The sequence below is a fragment of the Anopheles stephensi genome, chromosome 3 (genome assembly GCF_013141755.1).
Source record: "Anopheles stephensi strain Indian chromosome 3, UCI_ANSTEP_V1.0, whole genome shotgun sequence".
NCBI lineage: Eukaryota > Metazoa > Arthropoda > Insecta > Diptera > Culicidae > Anopheles > Anopheles stephensi.
This window is the reverse complement of record NC_050203.1, coordinates 71,816,869-71,841,983: the sequence shown is the minus strand read 5'-3', so window position 1 is coordinate 71,841,983 and position 25,115 is coordinate 71,816,869. Positions and strand designations below refer to the sequence as shown.

At 46.6% G+C, this 25,115-nt stretch overlaps 4 protein-coding genes across 7 annotated transcripts in view; 3 read left to right on the top strand and 1 right to left on the bottom strand.

Moving 5' to 3' along the window:
* The window catches only part of LOC118513468 (signal-induced proliferation-associated 1-like protein 2), an 84,796-nt gene extending 82,812 nt beyond the window's left edge, over positions 1 to 1,984 (top strand). For all 3 annotated transcript variants that reach the window (XM_036059260.1, XM_036059258.1, XM_036059259.1), the window contains one exon: positions 42 to 1,984. In XM_036059260.1, the coding sequence (XP_035915153.1) occupies positions 42 to 560 (519 nt within the window). In that variant the 3' untranslated portion in view covers positions 561 to 1,984. The remainder of the gene's footprint in view (positions 1 to 41) is intronic.
* A 121-nt stretch (positions 1,985 to 2,105) lies between these two features.
* Positions 2,106 to 25,115, top strand: part of LOC118513472 (tRNA-dihydrouridine(16/17) synthase [NAD(P)(+)]-like) — an 87,986-nt gene continuing 64,976 nt past the window's right edge. The window contains exons 1-2 of one of the 2 annotated variants that reach the window (XM_036059265.1): positions 2,106 to 2,364; positions 2,553 to 2,750. The gene's annotated coding sequence lies outside the window, so the exon portion shown is untranslated. Of the gene's footprint in view, positions 2,365 to 2,458; positions 2,751 to 25,115 lie in introns of both variants that reach the window. The other variant, XM_036059264.1, reaches the window with a different exon arrangement.
* On the bottom strand, positions 3,413 to 5,774 carry LOC118513471 (sphingomyelin phosphodiesterase-like). The gene is made up of 3 exons (XM_036059263.1): positions 5,552 to 5,774; positions 3,908 to 5,337; positions 3,413 to 3,837 (listed from the first exon to the last, which is right to left on the bottom strand). Exons 1-3 carry the CDS (start codon positions 5,691 to 5,693, stop codon positions 3,499 to 3,501), a joined length of 1,911 nt encoding a protein of 636 aa, XP_035915156.1. The 5' UTR covers positions 5,694 to 5,774; the 3' UTR covers positions 3,413 to 3,498.
* On the top strand, positions 15,150 to 22,735 carry LOC118513470 (mucin-19). The gene has a single exon (XM_036059261.1). The coding sequence runs from the start codon at positions 17,096 to 17,098 to the stop codon at positions 20,681 to 20,683; it is 3,588 nt and encodes a 1,195-aa protein (XP_035915154.1). The 5' UTR covers positions 15,150 to 17,095; the 3' UTR covers positions 20,684 to 22,735.

Genomic DNA, 25,115 nt, shown 5'->3' with positions numbered 1-25,115 from the left:
AAAAAAAAAAAAAACCCTAACCTTGCACTTTTTCTTTGTAGTTATCGGAGTCCGTGGCCAAATCGCAACACCCAGGCAGCAATGTATATTACGACGACATCAGTCAGGTGCTGAACGGAGTGCACAATCAGCATCAGCTGCAGCAGCAGCAACAAACGGGCCACAACGGCGCTATGAACGGTGGTCCAGCTAACGGAGGCACTGGTGGTGGTGGATGCAGCAGCGTTAGCGGAACCGGCAGCAGCATTGGCAGTGGAGCAGACCTTTCCTCCTCAACGCCGAGCTCCGCCTCCCCAGTATCCACCGGCAGCAGTAACGCCGCCCAACAGCAAGTTCTGATGGCGCTCCAGAACAGCTCAAGCCTGCCGGAACTTCAGTCCCAGGTGACACAACTTTCCGACCGCGTGCTACGCGAACAGAGGCGCCGTCGATCGCTCGAGCATGCCGTGCGCCGGCTAACGGAGGAAAACCGCCGGCTGCAGGACGAAAGCCAGGCAGCTGTGCAGCAGTTGCGTCGCTTTACCGAGTGGTTTTTCCAAACGATCGATCGACAATCGTAAGGGAACATACGGTAACACATGTGGCATGTTCGTCGTGTCTTCCAAAGCGTGATCATCTTATAAAAGGGAAGCAAAATATTGACATTCGTTTTTTTTTTACAAAATGACCAAAAATTATGTACATAAAGCGCGAACAAATGTAACATTTATATATATATTAAAGCACACATAAATCCTCCCCTTTACTGTACGCTACGTTAGGACCGGTTAGAGTGATAGATTGAGCACCAGTAACAAGAGGAAACAGTTAAAAATTCTTTAAACACATTTACATATACATATACAGCGTGTATTACTCGGGAGAAGCTTTTTTGCTCGGCAGGAGAAAAATTGATATAAGGGCATGAAACAAAAGCCTTCTTTATATAGGATATTTGTAGGGGAATGTAATGTGACCAAGCTGGAGAAACAGTGTTTCCTTCTTGCAAATTCAACAGCAAACACCAATTATACATGCTAGGACTTTAGAGGTTATCTATATACACACACACACCATCTCTTTACATACATACATATGTACATGCAACGACGAAAGACAGAGGACGGAAAAGTGCACTATAAATCGCGTAGCGTGTGTTTTTGTTGTTGTTTGTATTATTCGGCGTAACGATTTTCGTGGAAATGTTGTAAGTGGGAGGTGCACGTACGCGCGCACACATGATGCTGCTGCAAGCGGATAAGGACAAATAATATGCCAAAAATGCCTCTTCGTATAGTACTGCTATTAATACTTCCTCTATTACTACTTCTACATTATGCTAACTTTTTTTTTTGATTACATCGCTATGATATGGTATTTTTGTATTTGAATTATGTGTGTTATTGTATAGAATTCGCAAAGCCTCTAGCTTTCGATCCTAATTTATAAAGACTCTCTATCTCTCTATTGAACATTCTCGGTATTAAAACTGCAACAAGCATTAAAGGAAAGCGAAAGCGAACCAGTGTTTGCATGTTTACGTTACACCATTTTACATATACCGCGGTTTTCTTTTTCCCGGTGCTCCATGTGTGCATGGTTAGGCGCTCCTCTTGTGTTGTGTTGTGTTAGTTTTAAGCTTTGCTTTCCCCATGAAAAAGCAGTCGTGCACCAAACAGTAGTAAGCGTAGTTCATGTATAGATATATCAGTTTTTCTTATGTAAATCATCTTAAGTTTTCCACCTTTTCCTAGACTGAACAGGAACAAAATTAAAATCCAGCTTGTTTGACTATTAAAATTTGTACTTTCGGAATACTTTCTCAAGCAAAAACCACAACGGTGTGTACAACGTGAACAGTGTAAAGTATAACTTTTTAGTATCTCTTAATTTATCGGTAAATGCTATCACTCTTTATTCTTGTTATAATACAACTAGACCATATAAGGCGCGCGCCATTGCGTGAGTCCGATGAAGTAAAGTGAAATAAAATGTTAAAGAATACTGAAAGGTAGGATGTTTTTTTTTTTTATTTGAATATTTAGCATACGAAAACACTAGGTATTTAAAACAAAATAAAATTTACATTTAAATGTAGCAGAAAATGAATGAACGCGTTCGAATTATTTGCTATATTTCGCACATTAGCAATATGATGCTAGTAGCGCCACCAGGGTGAAGCGGTTGCTAGCGGAACTAAATGTGTTTCCATGTTTACAGAAGGCTGGTTGAGTTCTGGCTGACACGCGACGTCACTTGCGTTGAGCATGTGCTTCCCGCTGTGCGAACGGTTTGTTTACGTTTTAACTCGTGCTCTCCGGTGTGCGGTGTGCTCGGATGTCCTTTCTGCTGGCTAAAATCCGTAATTAAAGTGGTTATCTGCCGGTGAATTTCGTTCCAAACAACTTTTTCCCTTAGTTTTTGAGTGTACTAACAAACAGTGTTAAAAGTGACCCATTCTAACCCCTTTCTGGTGCAGTTTTTGGTTGGGAAAGGGCACGCAATTTACGCAGCTTCCTCGACAGCAGGATGGTGTTGTGTGTGTCCTGCAGCTAAAATCTTTCTTTTCTTAGTGAATTGTATGATAAATTGTATGTAAAGCAGATTAGTTTGCTTCCATTCATTACTGTTACCGTGTGTACGAGCAGTTGCTCAGCAGTGGTGCTCAATTCCGACGAATCAGGGCACAGTGTTTTGTGTGCAAAGTGGCGGCCACTTGTGTCCGAGCTTGCGTACAGTGACCCCGGATTTGAACTTGCAGCGCACACGTGGTGAGTAACGTATTTTTCATTATCTTTAAAAATCCCATAAACAGTACGATATGTCTTCGGTTCCATAAGCCCAGGTCCCCATCCGGGACCTTCATGATTTAACTGTTGAATGTTGTAGGTTAGGGGTGGACATAAACATAGAAGAAAAATACCTTAACGCTTATTGAGCCACTTTAAAGAGTTTTTTCTTTTCATATCTATAAAAAACTTCATATATTACTTACATTTCAAATTTACTCACAAATTTTGCCAATCTATTCGGCCAATTATCAGCCGCATCAAACCGTGTCACCACAATCATTCACCGACCAGACTAATCAGTGTCATTGAAGTGATTCAATCAACTTTGTTTTAAGAAGAAAAAAAAATGCATGACCAACAAAAATAAACCGGCACCGATGTTGCGCCAGTTATCGCTTATTACATGCATATTTTGTGTTGTTGATTGTATTGAACACTTACGGAAGAAAATCACACGACCGAGCCCACACGACGGGCGAAGATATCGGTTATTTAAGGCGTTACGTCAAGTGATGGAAGCGGCGTGCTCAGGAAGTGACCGTCACTGAAGGCCACCGTTTCCGTACAGTACTAATTATGGGCGCGAATACATAGGAAATGGCCAGCAAAGCAAGAAGAGCGGAAAAGAGTCCGAGCTAAAATCTTTTTCATAATCAATATTTTTAGTTGATATTTTCCTTTTTGGCACTACGTTTATAAAACGTAGTCACGGGCGTGAATAGTATCCTCAGTCGAAGAATGTTTCGGACAGTTCCTGGCACTTCCGCAAGTCATCTGCCTGGTTGGTGACGATCTCGCACAGATGGTTCAGCAGGCAGTCCTCCGTACAGTCGTTGGCAAGCGATGCATCCCCCAGCTTCACCTTGTACTCCCAGTAGCGGCGCAGATCGTCCCGTCCGGCCGGTGTTCCCAATCGTCGAATGAGCTCATCCACACCGGCTGGGCTGAGATTGGCGAGACCGTATTCCTCCTGGAACGAGTACATCCGGAACCAGTCGGGACGTTGGTCCGGTGTCAAGTTCGCGGACGTTAGATTGTACGCGTACGACTCAAAGTCCGTTACTTCCTGTGGGATTGAAAAGAAAGGGCTCATTAGCTTCATCCTCGAAGGCATCTCCATTCCACAACACACTCACATAAGTCTCCGGATTGACGTAGTACACGACGTAGTTGGGGTTAACGTTCGTGTGCGTCGTACCACTTCCACCGTTCCATGCCACACCGACCGCATACTCGGGATTTTCGCTCGCATAAAACACATTAAACTCGTCCTTGTGCGTGTGCCCGTGGAACTGGGCGCTGATCGTATCGCGGAAGCGTTCCAAAATGCGTCGATACTCACGCTGCCACACGCTGAAACAGTCGGACGAGATGGGAAGATGGGCCAGGATGTGTACCTTCTCGCCGGCCCGTTCTGCCTGCAGCAGGACATCGTGCAACCACTGCAGCTGTTCCTTCAGCGCGTCCGGTTGGTAGAGGATCCACCAGTTGAACGTGTAGCAATCGTTGTTGTTGAGAGCGATCACTCGGAATCCGGGTCGTACCAGGGCCGTGTAGTACCCGCCGAGCCGGATCGTTTGCTCCGCTGCCCGTGGCAACCAGTGGCTCCAAAGGTCGGCAGACAGATGGTACAGCCAGTTGGTGGAAAAGTCCGGCCGGCTAATCTCTCCCAGTTCGTACACGTTCGTTGGGTGTGCCTCATGGTTGCCCAGAATGTTGTACACCGGCGTTTCCGGGAACGTTTCCCGCAGCTTTCCAATGACGCGACTGATCGACCGCACATTGTACCCGATCGAGGTCTCCCAGATACCGTGATCGATGATGTCACCGGTGTGATAGACAAAGTCCGCATCGGAATGTTCTTCCGCAACGCGATCAATCAAATCTTCGACCGCGTTCCACGGTGTGTCACAGCTGCGATAATCACCCCAGTGGCCGGCACCCGCTGCCGCATCATCCGGTACGCCCTGAGACTCACGGCAGCAAGCAGGTGCACCACACTCCGCATTATAGCCCGTGCGGTAGTTCGGATCGAAATGGAGATCCGTGATCTGGACGATCTTCAGATCATTCGGACCGCGCTGAGCAGCGCCGGTCTTTGAAGCGGTCACTGGGGTTCCGTTCGGATCGACATCCACTTCCCACTCGGTGAAGGTAGGATCGTCCAGTACGCACGCACCCGATTGGAAGACAACGGCGCACAACGAAGCGGACGTTAGATCGGGCCGGTTATCCACAATGTACAGGAGAGGATCAATGTTTAGCTCGATGAGTCCGCGGCAGATAGATTCCTCCTGCAGATTGAGCATGGTGCAAAGCTCTACCGTCGTGTTGAACACTTCCTCCCGCGAGGCACCTTCACGACGGAACTCCAGTACCGATCCACCAAACCCACGACAGATCGTGCACAGTGGACCTTCCCGGGCCGTCGGTAGCTCGCGAATTTCCTGCGCCCGTTCATGCTTGCTAATAGCGGACGCTTGGATCAGTTGTCGGAAGTGCTGCGACATAGTGCCTTCCTCCTTCCAGCGGCGGAATTCCCGCGACACTTTGTCCTCGAACTGAACTGCAAAAACAACAAATCGTTTCGATTAATTTGCTGGTAATCCGTTTTATGGCACAAGTGTACCCACAATAACCTCCCCCGTGAAGAGGAACGTGCTTTGGGTTGGTGAGTGAAGCACGATAAGATTAAGCAGCGTAGCACGATGGTCCTCCGATTAAGACACACTTCTAATTACGACGTTGTGCGTCACAAACCTGTTCGGTCACACACTTACCGTAAAACTTTTGGAGCTTTTCGACCGTTTCACGGTATCCTTTCGGTTGCAACCGGTCACCCTGCACGGGAGCCGTTTGCAGCAGCACCAGGGACAGCATCACTGCCCCCGGCAGCACCAACGACACCAGGTTACGCTTCATTGCACTCACTGTTCACTTCGATACCTCTGGTCCGTGTTCTCCAGGTGTGTCCGGCACACTATAGAGTGCTATCGCCCGGTGGCGGTGAGTTTTTATAGCAAATGGGACAGGGCAGCGAAACCATACCAACACCTCGATACCTCGCCGATAAGGATGGTCAAATGCGTCTCAATCACAATCGCACAGCGTGGAGACGGTTGGAAATGCGGCACTGGAATTCGCGTGCACAAAGCCCGGTACCATCTTGATTGGTTGCAAGTTGACCACCACTTCAAATGTGGCCGGTGGGCACTGCTACTGTGTGTCTGGGGGTTCTTCAGGTGAGAGATGAGCTTAAAAAGCGATAAGTGAAGATTTGCTTTGCAGAGCATATGATCGTGTTAGGGATCAAAAATTAGGCGGTATCCGGGGGGTAAGTGGTTGGTAGTGTAGTAAAGCACTGCATGATCACGCGATGAGGATTATCCGCATTGAACCGGTGGGTGGGTTTAGTGAACCCCCGAGAGATGGGCCATCTGACCCACATGTTTTGTTTACGATGGAAAGAATCGTAACGATTTGGAGGCACGATCGGTTGAGTTTTTAACGGTAACTTTCACTTTATTCTGTCCTCTTCTATGGGGTTTCTTATAAGGCAAGAGCGAATCGATGCACAGCTCTGGCTATTTGGCACAGGAATTGGCTATAAATTTAGAACTTCATAAGTTCCTTTTCATCGGGGCGATCCGGCTCTCTAGCTGGTTGCGGTGCCTGTTGCTAGCACCAAAGGACCGGCATCAAATCCCTCATTCAGTGAAAGAATCCAAAAATGGCAGGCCGATGTCGATGATATTATACGCACTTACCCGTGCGCTGAGATGACGCGTACAATATCAACGGCTACTATGAAAATATCATCTGAGGATATTACATTAAAAGGTATTTGTTTCCCCTGTCATCTGAAGCCGTTTCCATATCAACTATTTTTTTTGCCATTTCATCGAAGGAACCTACAATGTAAATGGTTGCTATTGCCTTATTAACTGCAAAACCCTGTAAATCAATTATTTTAATGTATTGTTTATAGCACAATGATATGTGATCAATTAATGCTCTTCCTATTGATTCGCTCAAAATGTTTTCTTTCCAAATAAATTAAATGATTTTATGCTGAGCATGATCCTTTGATAACCTGATACGCGTTCCACAGCATTATCTAAACAGAACCATCAAGTTCCATTTGGTTGCGGGTACACCATAATGCTTGAAGGCAAGATCCTAATCCGATTACTTAGGTGTTGGGTTTTGTGGTGGTGAGAAGACGTCAAACGTTCAACGACAGTGACCAGCTGTCAAAATAATACTATTTTTATAACACACTTTGTCTTCTTCTTGTTTTTTTGGCCTAACGACCTCTTAGGTCATGCCTGTCAATTCTGGCTTGCTAGACTTAATGATACCACATGGTTGGATAGTCTGTCCTCACTACGGGGGTGGGCCCTGATGGGATTTGAACCCTGATCATGCCGTATGAAGACCGGCGCCGTTGTCGACGCACACTTTGATCAAGAGCAAAACGAGAAAAAAATTGAATGCTATAAACTCATTACTGAATCATGGCTTTCGTCCACTAAAGCAGCTAATTCTTTAATCCCTTCCCAGTTTCAGAGTCCTCCAAGTTGATTGGTTTATTGGTAATCACTTAATGTCTTATCAGCTAGCTATAAACTAGTCTGGCTTCTACCTTATACACTTAGTACTGAACGGTAGTGTAGATCTAAAGTTTAAGTAACATAAAGAGCTAAGGACCCACCTGTAGTGTGATGATGATCTCGCAATGAAAGTGACAGTGTTATCTGCTCACAAAATAACGCCTTTTTCCGTATAGCTAACAAGCCAATATAAAGTCAGATAAATGTAAAATAAGATTTACATTCGTAACAGCTATAACACTATAAAGCGAATCCGAAGTCAACTCGTCCAGACCCACATGTACTCAAGGTGTACTTTATTGCTGCACTGCTCCGTTGCTATGGTTGCGAGCGCTTTTCGCCATGTGTTCGTGCTCGTTGACCATTTAATACCGCGACTGCAGTGGGTCGAGAGTGAGAGCAGCACCGATTGCACAAACACAACCTTTTCGCTAAACGGAAAGAATGCCTTACGAGACCCATTTGTAACGCCATACCAGCCGCAGCAGCAGCAGCAGCAGCTGTCTAATGCTTCGGGCACGGTGCAGTGTAGCTGAAGCGCATTAAAATAGCATTGTAAAAAGGAACAACCATTTTTCTCGGTACGTTGGAACTTTCTTTTCGAAGGGGCAATGCAATTTGCTCTAGATTTTTTCTTTCTCTTTATCAATAATTTCTTTTCGATCAGAAGCTACCACTCTCACACGTAGACGCACGCGGGGAGGTAGAGAAAACCGGGTAACCACTTGAGAATACGCTGGCAAAGCTACCGGTTGCTGCAGTTTCAACAGCCTTTCGCCGATGGTTTCGTTCCGCCCACAGCTTCTCGGTGGGTTCTTACCCGGTAAAACCTGTCCCCGGGTATGCTGCACTTCATCGAATCAATAGCTCTTCGAGTGAAAAGAGAGATTAAATATGCATCGTTTGCCATCATCATTATCATCATCATGACCGCTTCCCGTCCCCGGTTTCTTCAAATGGCAAAAGGGCATGTGGAAAATAGTCCCCGTTTTTCCTCATTACTTCAATAGTTGCGAAACCTCCACGCTTTTGCCTATCAGAACAATAAGAACCACTTGCGAGTGTTGTACCTCGTGAAGTGGGAATTTAACCTCAACGTTAACGAGTGACTTAATTCTTAACTAAATATAACGAAATGTTATGCGTGTTTAAATTTCCTTACTCAAACACAAAACTCCACCGGGGGCTTGATGCTGCGCAACTTATTGGTCCGGTGTTGAACATAGCGAATCAATAATTCAAGCTGAACGAAGAACACTAGTAACACGTTCCGTGCAACATCGTTCATCGCGGATAATCTTCTCCATCGTCTTTATCGTCCTGGATCGTGGTGGTATTGATTCGGTGCCGCTTGTATCTTCACCAATTAAAGATTAATAGACGGAAGCTGTTGCCACCGGTCTCGTGGACCGCAGCAAACCACGGGTAAATAACTTCGGAGCAGTAGGGATTGGTTGGGTGAGGTACGGCTTTGCAACCTTTCAGCTCGACGGCCAACTTCACTCCAAGCAATCCGTCATTCATCTACGAAATTATTTATATCTAACGCCTTTATCCGTGATCCGGTTGCGGTGGGTAGTAGTTCCTTTTCTTTAGGTCCGGCAGCGGTCCGGCTCTCACAAGTCACTGGGGAGGGGAGGAGGCGCACGTGGCTTCATCAGCTGGAAGGATGAACGGAAGCGGTTGCGGTATTTGCGTTGGTCAAAAGAAATAAACCAACCCACGACCGAACGTCAAAAACCATTCCTTCGTTGCTTGGTGGCTAGCTGTGAAGACCGTCCCTCGGTGGGGGATAGTTTTCCCGGTGGCTTTTTCCTTGTGAGAAGGAGCTGCTGGACGGCGAGAAGGAAGGATCTATTTATTCGTCTGCCAAATCCAAAGACTCGCTGGTTGGATGATTTATTGGCGCTGATCGATGAGGAGAAGCGAATGTAGCGGATATCCGGTCGAACGAGAGCGAGAGTAGATGAAGCAGAATCTGCTGCTGCTGCTGCTGTTGGTGAAAGGATGAATTGGAGGTTTTTGGTTGCTTTTCTTTGCATGCTTCAAGTTGCTGACTCTTTTTTTTGTTGCCTCTTTGCTCCACTTCATCGTAGATTATCGAGGTCCACCCAGCACCGTGGCGTGGTGTGTTTGTGTTAGTTTTATTGCTTGTTTGTTTGATGCCCTTTCGTTCGTCGATCGTTTTCAATTTATTTCTGCCAAACACACACACACACACACACACATGTGTCTAGTGTTCAGGATTTTCCCTTACTAGAATGGCGGTCAAAGATGGCTACAGGTTTCTGCCGGTTGCCATGTTACCGCGTTGTCTTTTTCTCCTCGCTGAACGGTGAAGGTTCGAGAATGAAGTGTATTTAACAGGTTCGAAAGAGCGACGGCACATGCTACACATGCTACACTATGATCGATCACCATCAATTTACTTTCACCGCACCTGGATTGATTGAGTGGAAATCGTTTGACGTTAGGAACGAGTTGGATTGTTTTTTTTGTACGGCTAGTATATTTTAGGGTTTGCTTTTTTGCATGTAAGAATTAATGTCGGTCGTTATTATTACAAGATTTTTTTCGGTAAAGCATCGACTGTTTTCGATAATCATGGGAAAACATTGTTTTATCGAACGTCTTGCATGTCAAAATGCTAAAAAATACAAGCTCTGCTATGCACGTTGCATACCTTTAGGCGTTTCAGTGGCGTTTGCACTGATAGCTAGTTCCACGTGGTTAAACCGACTTGATTTTTTTAAGCGTAATCCTAGTAGTAATCCTAGTGCTGGAAAATGTGTCTGCTGGTTGATGCCATTGTTGGCGTAAATCTGGTTGAATTCGTGCCGGATTTACTTCTCAACAGAGACAAACATAGCGCTGTTTGATGATAACTTGGTTTAGCTTGAGATCGTCAAAACGATTCTGTATCTCAGTACCTTCCGGTGCTTTCCAAAAGCAACTAAATAAACAGAGTGAAGATTTTTTGCCCCATTTCCTGAAGAGTTTTCATCCTTGGCAAGCGAGTGGAGACCCAAAATTTCCCAAAGTTTCGTCGTTCGAGACCACCATCTGACAACGATTAAGCCTTAATCCTGCACGAACAGGGACGATAACCATAATCCCAGGTCCGTCATTTGCTGCTGTTGTGAAGCGGGAAGCCTCACATCAGCCGGATCGGTCTTTCGTCCATCATTTCCACCCGCTCAACTCAATTAATGGCCGTTTTTCATCCGATGGATTATTTATTTTACTCACTCAAAACGTATTTCCATACACTGGGACCGGATGGATGGATGGATGGTTGGAATGGAAACTTGTTTGACTGAGTACACGGCATGGCTTATCATTTTATCCTTCGATCATAATGCGGTTTATTTAGGTTCTTTGCTATTTGAGCGACAAATTGGTCCCATTAGGGACTAGAATTGCTTAAATATCTTTTGTAATATAAGGTACACTGTGCAACTCTACAAAAAAATAGTATTCCTTACCATACCATATGAAGTTGTTGATGTGCGCCTAGATGTATGCAATATTTGTCATGTAACCAATTTTACATTCAAAATCAACTTTTATTACATCCCGAGCTATCTTATAGTTGAGTATTCTATGTTTATAACTGTCTAATATAAACTAAACATATTTTTCTTTATATCGATATAAACTTGTCCCGTGTTTAACGGATTATAACAAGCATCGTTTGATACTACCACCTGGTTTGCCAATTTCACGGCATGCATAAAATGCATCCTCCGCCGAGCTGTGCCCCATCCTCCGGAACGATGAAAATTACCAATCCAATATCCAATTTCCCATCACCAACCACGATGATAAATTTGCCTCCTCTCTCGTCTCTCTCTCGTCGCTTTATATGATCTCTCCCTTTTGGGGGTTGATTTTTTAAACAGTTACTGTCCCGAGGACCCACCCTCCCTGTGCAGAGGGTGTATCTGCTTAACCCAGCGGAGACAAATCTCGCTTGATGGATCGAAGCAACAACAAAAAAGGCAACAGCAAAACAATATGATAATTTAATGTATTTCGAACGAGTCATCGTGACGCGCGGACATATTCCGACACAAGCGGACGATGGACATCATGGCCAAGCATTGATGGTTACACCGTACCGCCGTTGGTTGGTTGTTTTTCTTGCTTTATTTTTATTACTTTGCATGCATAAATCGTCCGACCGGACCGGAAGCTGTCCAACCAGCCGTACGGACTGACGGATAAATCTTTTCTCCGTTTTTCCGTTTCTCGGTCCGATTTTGTGGCGATGCTGGCGTCGCGTGGCCGGGAGGTTTATATATTTCCCCCCCCAAGCATAACTTTCCGGTTCGGAGAAGGTGACACAAAAGTGGTTTCCTGGTGACTGTGGTCCTTTGGTGACTGCACAAAACAAAAATCCCGCCCGGCGTGGAAAAGTGTATAAAAGTAATATAAACGACGAAGCTGGTGGAAGGAGTTTGGTTAAAAAATATTAACCTACTTGTTTCCCGGTCTCCCCTTGCCAATCATTCAAATATCGCGGCGCAACACAATCAAAACGACACCGGAGGTTTGTCCTTTTTGCAGTGCATTGTTTTTTTACGGTTGCGCCAAGCGCCCTTCAAGTGGTGGACAGTCGTGAGCTTGAATATTCACAGGGAAAAAACGCAGGACCTCGTTGGATTCGTCCCCTGTTGTGCGTACAATCTTTAATTTTCTGCCATTTGCTCGCTCCCATTGAAAATGTATTTCCCATCCGATGGACCACCCAAACACACTCGGCTCGTACGGAGAGAAAAACAAAGGCGGAAATAGAATTTCTCCGGAAGAGGCATGATAAATGTACTAAAAATTCATTTGAATATTTTCTTTCTTTCCTACTTTTACTGCCAGACCAGCGTGCGTGTGTATGTGTGTGGCGGTTGGAAAATTGGAAACGCAAAGCTGCTGTTGTTTTATGGCAATATTAAACCCCGTCACTCGGCGAGCAAACCACCAGGATACAACAGATGGAAAGTGGAGCGAGTTTGTCTCAGAGTTTTCTCCGATGGGCCACATGGCATTATTGAAAGAGTATAAGAGAGAGAGTGAGAGTAAAATTAAGCCGGAAAAGCCCCCAAGGAACGATGATGGTGAGGGTGCCGTGTTGCGAATTTTCGGAACCCGATTTGCGCCGACATAAACATAAAAGTTAATATGACGACCTTCAACCCCTCCGGGCCGCACTTTCGTTCGTCGATGGGGTTTTTTTTGTTGTTGCCTTTCACACATACGTTTTTATGGTGATGTTGTGATAAAGCTATGGGATTCGATTTGTGATGGTTAAAATAAGGAAGAGAAAAACCCTAGACTCCCCACAAATTAGAAATGGGGGGATGGAGTGTGTACATGTGAGCATGTTGCCAGTTTGTTTCCCTTCCAACCAAGTTCAAAAGAAACATTCAGTCAACAGTCATAAGTCGGCTCTGTTTCGATGATCTCTTCCACCGAGTTGCTGTGGCTGTGAAGATGTTTTTTTTGTTATCGGATTCCATTTGCCAGTAACCGACGGTGTACACAATTGTTGTGTGCCATCAGCAAGAATTAGCGAATGAGGTTTCTGGCTTCCGAAGCGATTATCAATTCTAATTCTATTGCTTTATTCATGCAGCCTTCGTTTTGCGTAGGATTTAAAGGTGATTTTATGCCTTTATTTTGATTGCCGTGAAAAATGCTGACAGGAAGTCTCCATTCGTATTAAATGTGTTTTTTATTCTTTTCTATTTCTGTTTTTATGAAAAAAGGGTATGGTAAAAGAGAATTTCGTCTCTGATTGCTGATCGTTGGTATGATTAGAGTAAAAACGCCTTAAAGTATGCAATGTTGTGTATTTTGATGCCCAACTGTTAATACTTACGGGGAGGCGGTCTGGATGGGATTTAAACTCTGGTTCTGCCATGTAAAGACCGGCCCCGCTGTTGCCTCGGTCACCGGACTGCCCCTTGCTTTAAGTCACATATGTAAAATGATTTTTTACATACATTTAGGCGCAGTGGTGCCAATACATTTAGGCGGAGGGTAAAGGTTTTTTTAGTTTATATTGCTTTCTCATTCTTATGCACATTCTCAAATCATTGTTTATTAAAACAAATCGAACGGAAAGGTACCTATCTCAACTCCCCGCGACAAGGATTTAAAAATATTTTTATGCTTAAGTTTTAATTCCTTTTAAAAAAATCTAAAAGAGCGTCTTATGTCTTCTCTCTTGTCCCTTTGATCTTTGCTAGTCAAAATAACCTTAAAGTATGCAATATGCAGATAAAGTCCGAAGACTGTTTGATTGAACTAGGATTAAAGCTTTTTACATACATTTAGGCGTAGTTTATTGCTATTAAATTGTCTGAGTGATCTTAAAACACTTAATCTGGCTTACTTATCTGATGTCATGTCAATGGTCCACGTTTAGTACGTCTTGGATTGTCTTCTGCGATAAAGTCTCAACCATTCTCCTGCTCCGAGTAAAAAATGATGCTTTTTTCATATTAGTATCGCAAAAGTCGTAAGTACCTCCATCGCCTTGACATTGATCCACGGTTGAGGCACGGGGCCTTGAAGGTATTTTCCTTATGTGTCACACGTTCCCATAATGCGGATTAAAGGGTTTTAAATATACCTCGTCTTATTTTAAGACTACCACAAACACTCTTCGCAGGATTAATACACCCGTCTGCAATGTGCTTTGAATAGGCAATCGGAACATAAACGTAACTATGCCGCACCGCCGCGTATACAACATCGCGCTTCCTTTTTCGAGCTTCGCCATTCCGTCACGTTACACAGCTCATTTTTCTAGGCATACATTTCTGTGCTTCCATTATCCTGCTTTATTTTTAGCATGCTCGCCGTTTATTTCTGTCCCTTTTTTCCTGAATGAATAATAGTTTTAACGAAGGGCGCGCGAACGGTTACCAAGATGGCAAGCCATCAATCGATTGGGTGGAAAAGAAACTTACAGACCACGGTACGTGACCACGACGGTAGTCATACGTCGTCGTCGAGTGTGTGACGTCACGGCTAGTGAAGGCCTTGTGAGTATTGTGGGGCCGGGAGAAAAAAACCGCTTCCCATATTTGCGCCTACAGTTATGCTATGCGAGGTACGAACACGCTAGCGGCGTATCGAAAGACACAAAAATGGAAAAAATATGGTGGTGTGCCTAATGGTCGCTACGTTCGGATGTGTAAAGGCATCGCTAAACTCCGGACGACCGGCACTAATCAGCCACCACCTACCTTATGGTGGCACGGGCTATTGGAGTACTGAGTACCGCCCGGAACGATTGTTTTGGGAGCTACGAAATAAGGGGGTATTCCTTTGGGAGTGAGTTGGCGCTAGCCGCTTTTGTGTCGTTGTTTAGGATTTACGTAAAATTTCCCACCCTACTGCAAACGGTCGCTGACGCCGTTGGGCAACGGGCCCCGAATTCAAACAAGCAATATGGTTTGTTTACGTTCGACAACAAGGGAAACGGACATGCGCTGTTGTTACGAAGCGTTTCGAAGCTAGCATGAGGCTAAGTGCCCCCTTTAATTTCCATATAAAAGGAGGATTAGGTACACTTTCTTGTGTAAAGCTATTAGTAAATAGTAATAATTGGATAGTAATTTTGATAAAATTTGAACGAATCACTTGAAATCTAACAGCTAAAACCTAAACTCCATCGACCGGCTTTTAGCGCTCCCTATTCAATCTTCGGATCGCCCTCCATAAACGGTTCGCTTCCCCTCACAATATTGATAAAACTTCGTGCCGAATGGAGGCGCGCGTGCTGGCATTTTCGGTCGTCTGTGTCTTCTCGCGGTGTTCGGGATCCCTTGTTTCCTTGTGTGCAGTGGGTCGTGCTCGGTTCGTCTGCCAGTCTGTGGTAGTGGTGGTAGTAGTAGTAGTTGAGCCGTGCAGGAAGTCGGTTGTCCGGGGTCAGTCAGTCAGTCAGTCAGTCCGTCTGGTTGCGTTTGGTAGGCCACAGCAACAGAACTGCATCCGGTTCGCGTGCCCACGCACACACAGACACACCCGAATAAACCACCCGCCCGCCCGCGTCTCGGCCTACTGCTGTTTGTGACTTTGTGAAACGTTCCAGACGGAGTGAGCGTAGTAGGCGCGATTCGTTAGTAGTTAGTGGATCAAGTCATCATTGTTGAGAACGCTTGTTTTAGTATTTCAGTAGAACAAGTTCCGGATAGAGCAGGCAACCAAGTTCCTTAAATTAGACTGTGTGCGGCAGTAGAGAAAAGCAAAGACGCGCGAGTAAGTGAGTGTGAAAACGGGTCGGACATCTTCCTTCCCGCCTTCGACGGCTGTAGTACGCTGCGTGTAGAAGTGGTTCGGTTACTATGGCTCGCTGAATGACACGACAAAAACGGAAATATTGGTCCGTACAGTACCGCGTGCGTACGTAATCAACCCGTATTATCCACCCGGCAATGGTGGTGGTGGTGAAAAAACGAGGACGTGGAAAATTGTGCCCATTTCTTACTTCTTGCCCACCCGGCCACTCAGCCACGGATCCGGAAAGTGATACGATATAGCATAAAGCGACAGCAGCTTCGGGTTTTCGTTTCCTTGTGTAGCGTGTGCTTTTGTGAGCGGTCGAACACGGTGGATGAAAGCAAAATTTCGCTTGCGGCGGCACTAGAGCAGGGACTCGCGGAGGACCTACAACGTTTGGCCTTTGGCGCTGGCTGTACCGAACCAGTACCGACTGCTACGATCGAAAAAAGGAGACCTTCGATTTTTTTTTACTCGCCACTCCACAATATCCCCGGCAACAACGGCAACTTCAAGGTTCGGTTCGGCACACAAATGCTTCACGTAGAGACGATGAGTCGGACTACCGTTGAAAGCGTTACGAAAACTAGACACATCGCAGTACTGTGGTGAACGGCTACACTACACCGCGCACTATGTGAAACGGTGTCCAAAAAAACGGGAACACAACTGTGGCGCTTGCTGTCCCTTCCATCTGTGTCCTTTTTTTTTCGCGCTCGTCGTTCCTTTCTTCATCGTCCTGTGCGTGCCGTTTCTTTCTCCCCTTTGGAACCTGTCCCACAAGCAACAGGACCGCGTGTCGGAATTGTGGATCACACTGGATGCCGCTTATGTAATTTCTGTGCATCCTTTCGCGAGTGTGTGTCACCGTAACACAGAGGCGTAACTTGCCGCCGGTGTGCGTGTGTGTGATAACGAGCAGCAGTGGTTGTGTAATGTTCGGCAGTGTTCCCATCGGAAGGCGTTCGGTTCGGAAACATTGGTCGCACCGAAAGTGAGACGTGTTGTAAGCCCTTCGTTAGTGGGCAGAGGTGGCTCACGAAGTTGTCGAAGTAGGTTTGATTGTGAAAGTCGTGGTTGCCCCTAGTAACGCATCTGGCACGTACCACGGAACAGTGTCACTCAACTTGGCCGGTGCAGTATTTGGATATGGTATAGCAAGAAATTGGAGTTCCTGTGAAGAAATGTTATCGTGCTTGTTTTCTGTGGTCGTATAGAATCGATTGTTTACATCCACCCTTAACTCGGTGCTGAAGAGTGACTGAAGTTGTGTGTTTGTGTCCCGGCATAACCCCGTAGTTGCACGTAGATACGACGTAACGGATCTTATGAAACCTTCGGCCGGCGACGCACGCGATAGGATGCCCTTGTCCGGTACCCCTAACGACGCTGCTACCCTTCGCCGATCCTGGACCGAGTATCATGCTCACAGAGTCTATCGTCGAGCGTGCGACGCCTCACAAAAGTCACCGACCGGCACCACCACAACCAGGCATCAGCAGCAACATCCGGAGAAGCAATCGTATCGCCGCAGCACCGGATCCCGAAAACACCAGCAAAGCGTACTCCTTCACCACCGCGACGACTTCCTTTCTTCGGCAGCTTCGCGAACAGTTTACGAAACGGGCGCGTAAGCTAACGCGCAATCGGTTCTGCTCCTCGCAGGATAATCTTGGTGCATCGGAATATCGGAAGGATCGTCGTATACACGGGCTCCAGTTACCACTGCATCCCCTGCAGCTAGTCGGTTGGTTTGCTTTGGCACTGTTCGGTTACTCTACGTTCGGTGTGTTAATACCGGCGTTAGAACCATCGCTACAACCTCCTCTGTACATCGCTCTTGCCGTACTGTACGTGTTCCATCTCGCTACTCATCTAACCGCCCTGCTCCTTGATCCAGCCGATCCCGAGTTGCGCCGGCTGGGGCCGGCTAGCAAAACCGTAGTGCCAGAGTTCGATCGTACCCGGCATTCGCACGTGATCGAGAACGGTCGGTGCCATCTGTGCAACATCCGTACGACCAGCGTCCGCACCAAGCACTGCAGCGTGTGCAACAAGTGTGTCGGTACCTTCGACCATCACTGCAAATGGTTGAACCATTGCGTCGGTGGACGGAACTATGTCGCCTTTCTGATGTGTGTGGTGAGTGCGGTCATAGCGGCGCTGGTCATCCTGGCCGCAGCCATCTTCGAGATCGTGCTGTACCATGTGCAGCCGGTAGGATGGCTTAATCTCGCCTGGTTCGGGCTGCTGGACGTTGGCGATCAGACACCGTCGGATGAGGGTGGCGTTGAGCTTGAGTTGACAACCGCCGCCGGCAGTAGTTCGGTCGGGACCTCACTAGCGGACGAGACGAGCACGGCCGGTGGCTTGTTGTTCGAGAACTTCACCACCTCCGCACAGGATATACTGCTGAATGGGACGGTTGGTGGAATATTTGGCGGTGGAGACGGAGGGAATAGCTCCGGAACGGTGGGCAGTTCTACGAACGCAACAACGCAACCTAATGCGACGGCCACTGTAGCTGCGGCTGCTGCCGAAGGAATCGCACTACATCACACCGTGTTCCTGGTGTTTGTTGCATCGCTCGGGATTCTGGCCGCTATAGCTGCCGGGTTGCTGTTACATCTGTGCTTCTTTCACGTCTACATCTCCTTTCTGGGTCTTACAACGTACGAGTATATCCGCAACAATCGGCAGGCAGCTGCGGCACAACAAAACGGAGCGAATGGTAGAGACCATGGGACACACCTTTCGAATGGGCCATCGGCACTCGGTGGAGATGTGGAAAGTGCACCGTCAAAGTTTACTCTCTTCTCCAACTGTACTCACGCAGGATCACGCAAATTCCCCGAGGTGTACATCTGTTCCTCGATCAATCAGAAGACTACCGCTACGATCAACGGTCCACCGACGGGGGTGTCTTTCCTGGGACGGAGAGGAGGTCCCACTATGCCAAATTCTCCCGCCATAATTCTCCCTGGCCAACTAAACGATCTTAACCGGGTGAGACCTCGTACACTGCATTGTTGCGATAGTAGTAGCACGGAATGTCGAAACAACATCACGGCTGCTGGGTTACGGACAGTGACAGCGACGGCAAACGTTGCCTCTAGCTCGTCTAGCACCGTTACGACGTCGACGAATGGTAATGGCGATGCATCACAGCGCCAACATCTTCAGCAGCAGCAACATCATCACCATCAGAAGGCTGCCTTCTATCTCTGCTCGATGCTGGAAGATGATCCCCATGAAGATCCTGCCGAAGGCAAGAGCTCCGGCAATTGTCAGGGTACGCGGACGTTTCACTGCTGTTCACAGTACAGTCGCCAGATGGCTGCTGCGCACACCTCCTCAACCATGACCACGAACAACAACAATCACCACCGCCAACATCATCATCATGGGAATGATTTTCTTGCCGCTGCGACGGCAGCCACCCTGCTCGCCACTACCATGACCACGTTGACGACTACGACAACGACATCCGAGGAGGCATACATCCAGTACACGGAACGTTGCTCCTGCTGTAGCTTCCAAATGCAAAAACCTGTGACGCAACCGTCAGCCGATGGGACGGCAACGCCAGCACGGAGGCATCATCTCCACTCGTACGATTTGCATCCGTTCCGGAGAGGTTCCGATAAGGTTTCGTCACTGGTGGAGCAGCAGCAGCAGCAGCCAGGTGGACGACGACTTTGTTGTACGACCGAATCCCTCGCCGCAGTAAAATCACACCATCGGTGGAAAAGGAAATGGAACTGTTGCTCCAGTGTGCCCGACAGTCCGGACGTTCCGGTTGATATGAGAACCATCTCCGGTACGGTGTCCGTCTCCGGCAGTCGCACCGTAATGAGTGCTCAGTTTGATACCGGGACCCAGCCCGAGTTACCAACGATCAGGAACGTTGCTGAGCAGCAACAGCAGCCGCACCAACAAACGACATCGATTGAGCGTCACTCACACGGCGCACCAGAACTGACATGTAATGAAAACTGTGCCAACAATAACTGTAGTAGCGTTAGTGTTAGTAGTAGCTCGCGTGCGATGGCCGTTCGTGCCGTCCACGAGGATGATACCACCGCCATCGAACCAGACACGACGGTGACCACGTCCACTGCTGCTTCATCTTCTTCTTCTGCTTCTTCTGCGATAGAAATTCTAAACTCCGATGCCAACGGAAACGAGCTGGTACACGAACGCGACCCAAGCGCAACCTCGCCGGCCAGTGTTTCCCCCGTACCGAAACGTCCCCGTGCAAGACTCGTCCGTCCGTGGCCGGTGGTCCGTTTGCGGCACATGATGCGTATGATCGATCGCTACCGGAGACCTCGCTGCCGGGCGAATCTTGCCGGCAATACCAGTGGGAGCAGTGGCTCAGTATCAGCTGCGGCGAGTGGTAGTTCCGGCAATGGTAATGGCAGCTCCATTCGGCAGAACCAAGTGCGTCCACTATCGTCCAGCGAATTCGCGAGTGCTCTGCTTACGGTGCCTGGGTTTGGTGCGTCGGCGCTGGCAGCGGCAGCTGCTGCGGCTGCTGCAGCATCCTCCTCGTCCTCATCCGCTTCACCTTCCGGGTCGACGTCCGGTGGACCAGGGTCTCCGTCCGTGCAACTCCGCTCGTCAACGGTCCGCGGAACGGCGGACGCTTCGTCAGCGATCACGATGCCCGTGTTGCCACCTCCGGCACGGCGACGATTAAAAGGCGGTGGGGCGGGTTGCGTGGAACAGTTGCCGGAGTTGATTGCAGACATCACGACGCCGTCCCCTGCATCGTCGGGATCATCCGTCCGTGGTCCGGTCCATCCGCCGATGAGCTATAGGCGAAGTCGCCGCAAGAACGTTATTCGCAACCGTAGCCCGACCCTTTCGCCAATACACGAGTCCGGCCTATCGAATCCCACGTCTCCGCAGCCCTGTCGGCACGTTTATCCTGTCTGCTCGTCCAGCACGAACTCCGGAGTCATTCCACTGGTGACTACTACTGGGTATACGGATCAGTCACCTTAAGGTGGGGTTGTGGTGCTGCACGATAGCAAGAATTCTAGCTAGGAAATATCGTCGCCTAATGTCTAAACGGAAGTTACGAGATCATGTCTAGTGCGATCCACTACTATGCACTCTATCGATACTGGGGCATGTTCGCAGTTCACCGTATCTTCAACACTAGTAAACGTAGCCACTTACCGGTAGAGATCCGAACTTCAACAGGTTACTCATTTGATGCCTAACCACAGAGAGCAAGACTAGACTGCCGTTGTGTTTGTGTAGTTCGAGAATGAATCGTTGCCTAGGTGTACAGTGAGCTGCGTAAACGAGTACCGTTACGTTTTTAAGAGACTTATGATCGATAAGCGATCCATTTTGAGGCTGACACGTAATTTGACAACGCAGTTAAACGGAAGCAAACCGTATTACGGCCACCGGAAGTAGCGAAAGTAATACGTATGCGATACAACGAAAACATTGGGAAGAGAAACGGAAAAGTGGGAAACATTAATCAAAATATTGGGAAGGTGTGTGGTGTGGTACGTTGTTTGTGTATGCCATTATTCCGGCCAGAAGATGCTTCAATCGTTAATCGCAAGTAGCGCTGCGAAAGAAAAGGGGTGTAGTGTAGATAATCAAATTTTTTTTATATCAAAACACGAGTAGTTTGTGCGTGTGCATGTTGAAGAGAGGAGTTTATGTTGGACGAGGACGATCCTCGAAAAGGGATAGCGAGATGAGATCCCTTGTTTTTAGCATTGTAATGCCAGTACACAGATATAGTGAGGTTGTTGGCCGATGTACATTGAAGCATTCGTATCAGCAAAGATTTGTATCAACAGAGAACAAAATGGGAAAAATAAAACAGGAACGCTTTTTCACGTTGTTTGTTAGAGGAGCCTGTAGGTTTCGGCCGTGTTTGATGGTTGTCGCTACCCAGCAGCCTCCGGTAGACACTTGTGTGCAATGTTTGTGTGATGGGTGTGCGTGTGTGTATATGTTCGCTTCTAAACTTCTAAATAATTCAAGTAACGTATTGCCAACCCATTTCTTCACGAATTTTCCTTTTACTTTACCCCGGTATTCCCGATCCCCATCTTAAGGCAGACAACTCTCTCCCTGTCTCTCTATCACCTGCAGGTAGAACCGACGTACCCATCACGTGTCGTTTGTTGTGTGCTTCAAAGAGGCGTGTGTTTTCCCCATGATTTGAATTTCATGTGCATCCGTCAATGTGTGTGTGTGTGTGTTTGTGGGTGGCTTTTTGTAAAAAGGCATGCGGGAAAATAAACAAAAAACCGTGGCGTGTACGGATGAGATTGATCAACTCCTCAAGCCAATAAATATCTCTGTCTGAAACAAGCGAAAGAGGGATCGCGACTAATTTAATACAAAAATCTATATCCAACGCAAAATAGACTTTTACCAGGTGGTGCGTGTGCCTCACTCACACACACACACCGGAAATATCCCGAACATCCCCAACCAGCTAGGAACGTTGATTAATAACGAGCAGTAGCTGAGCGAATGAGTAAGCTGGCCTGCTGTATGAATGGAGCATCATTGTAAAGCAACGAAATGATAGCCGGAAATGTAGGCACGCAGCAAACGAAAAAACACACACACACAGAAGCAAAATCCCAACTTTATTAAAGGGATGATCAATGATAGGCAAGTGCAGTACCCGAGTTGAGTAGGACGCAAGAGCAAATGGTGCAACACGGAGGCGCAGTTTTGTGACGGGGAGGACTATGAACTATTTTTTTATGTCGCTTTTCCTGGTCGTAAAGCAGATCCGTAGAGCATATGGTGAAATGTAAGCAAAAAAAGGGACATAAAACACACGTACACAGAGAAAGAGTTAGTAATGTTGACGAAAAACTGCGTTAAATGCGTTGCAAACGTGCCGGACGTTTGCAAGTGTGTGAGTGTGTGTGCTGTATGTGTAACCCGGGAGCACGGAGTGAAAACCGTTCCAGACGAGTGTGATGTTGGGAAAACAGATATATTATATATATACATACATAGTAATAAATAATTGTTTATTTGAAAACATAACGTAACAAATGTGAACCAATGTGGCAGAGCGGTAAGCATATTTTATGTGCCTTTTATCGATGACAGATAGTTAACCATAAAAGTAAGTGAGCGTTTACAGATGGTTATAAATCTTTATTTTTATTTGTTTTGATTTGTTACAGGCAATTGCTTATATTTTTATGTCATTTGTCGCGTACATAACGACGCATATTTATTTTTCCATGCCGCTTTTGTTTAAATTAAACAGTAAATTATTGCATAAACGACATGCGTTCTAGGGATCACTCGCCTGAAAGTATGCAAAATGTTTCCTGAAAGTATGCCTGAAAGTATGCAAACTGCATTACAAGGCTTCGAGAATAGATACAAAAAATTTCGGTATCTTAAAATTCCTTAAAATTCCGATTGCATACCTTTAGGCGCTTACCACCTAAAACAATGTGCTGTCACGCTTCAAATCTAGTTCATATAAATTGTGGTTCTAATGATCAAAACATTACGGGTTTAGGGATGATTACTCTGCGGTCGATCCTCCTGTCCGATCATTGGCTCGGATTGTTCATTTTTCTTTAAAAGTTAAGCTGTAAATAACCCTGCCCGTATTGATGATGGAATTATTCAGCGCTATTGCATACATTTAGGCTCATTCGTTTAATTTTAATTCAATTGATAAAAAATGCATTGTAATCGATTTCTTTTCCAGAGACTAGTTTCTAAACTGTGCATTACCATTTCATCTTTTTCAGCTCATAATAAATAATATGATTTTGCTCCTACCGGACGAATAATATCAATTTTTTCCCCTGTTTCGGGGTTGTAACATTTACGTGACTTTTCGGATTGATTTCGACTTGCAAAACAAAAATTACTATATTACTTGCTTCTTTATTTGAAGGACTTTTTTTATACTTCTATATTAAACCATAATCAAAAACAGGTCTGCCTCAAGCGATCCACCGAAAAGGTCCCACACGTTCAGCTTTTAACTGGACACGAACCAAACTGGTGCATTATGGCGGTCCGTTTTCGTCCGTTTTTTCCCGACCGGCCGATTTGCTTAAAGCTAGCAATCCTTTAAACCGCACCCCCTCCGTTAAACCAAACCGGCAAATGTCAAAAGTCGACCGTTCCAACCCAAACCCAAATGGTTGGAAATTCGGATTTTATTGATTCACAATCCACCGGCCCTGGCAGCAGCTAGCGAGGGCAGCTGCAGCAAACATTTTTTCGAACCTTTTCCCGATGTGAGTCCTTTTCCGTTTTTCGTTCCACTCACGCACATGTAACGCCCTCTGCCGAAGATCGCACATTTTCCACGCACCATCGGTTGAAATATCTTCGTTTCATCTCGAAAGAAAATGCTTCCGCTCCCCTAGTCTGGTATGGATTGAGTTTGAAAAAGGAATGTTCCGATCGTGTGTCTGTGTGTCGCTTTTGGGGAAAGTAGCCTCCTTGTGCGCCCATGACCAGGGCAGCTCTTCTGTACCTTTTGAAGGCGTTCGTCTTCCACGGAATGTACACAGCAGCAGCAGCGGAAGGTTTCGCGTAATTTCGTTCGTTATCCGATTTATGGGTCCTAGGCTCTCGGTTGGGCATGGGTTGGGTTTAAAGAAGAGCGAAACCGCACGGCTTTAATGTTGCGGAGTTGTTCGAGGCGAATCGAAGAAGCTTTGGCTTGTTAGTGTGTGTATGCCCGGGGCTTACGGGGATAAGTTGTCTTTTGATTGCATTCGGATTTCGGATAATTGTGTGCGATTGCTTGTAATAGCTTGTTGTCTGTGGAGAGTGGAGTGGATTAGTATCAACATTTTTTTATTCTGGTGCGATTCAATGTAAGTGACATTTTAAAAGATTTGTGATTTTTTTTTCTTGAACAAATAATGTTTTCGACACTGGAGAAGATGAAAGCCATCTGGTAATGTTCATCATCCGGTTGGAGGCATATTTTCTTTGACAGTATAAATTTTCTTCACGCACGTGTCGCTTTTTTTTGGCGAAAAAGCCTCGGCAAGTGCTCGGGCTGCGACAATCATGGTTGATGTACCGATGTGAGCAAAATTTATTCGCATCATATTCTTTTCGATCAGGTTTTCGCTCCTCCCGTTACCCGCCATTAGGTGTGTTCACTTGATAAATAGGTATGGAAAAATGAATTCACACACAAGCCAACATCACCCGTACCGCTCGTGCCACTAAGAGCAAGGATGAGAGTTTTTGTTCTGCCGCGTGTCGTTCTGTCCTTCCTGTCGCATGAAGTTTCCCCCGGTTTGCTGGTAAAAAGCTGTTAAATAATTCATGGCCAACGACAACAGCGTAGCAGCAGAACGGGACACGACGCTCAACATTCACGCATCGTGCCTTCGTCTCCTTCCCTTGCATCGTGGTTGGTGTCGCATCGGATTGGATGTGTCAT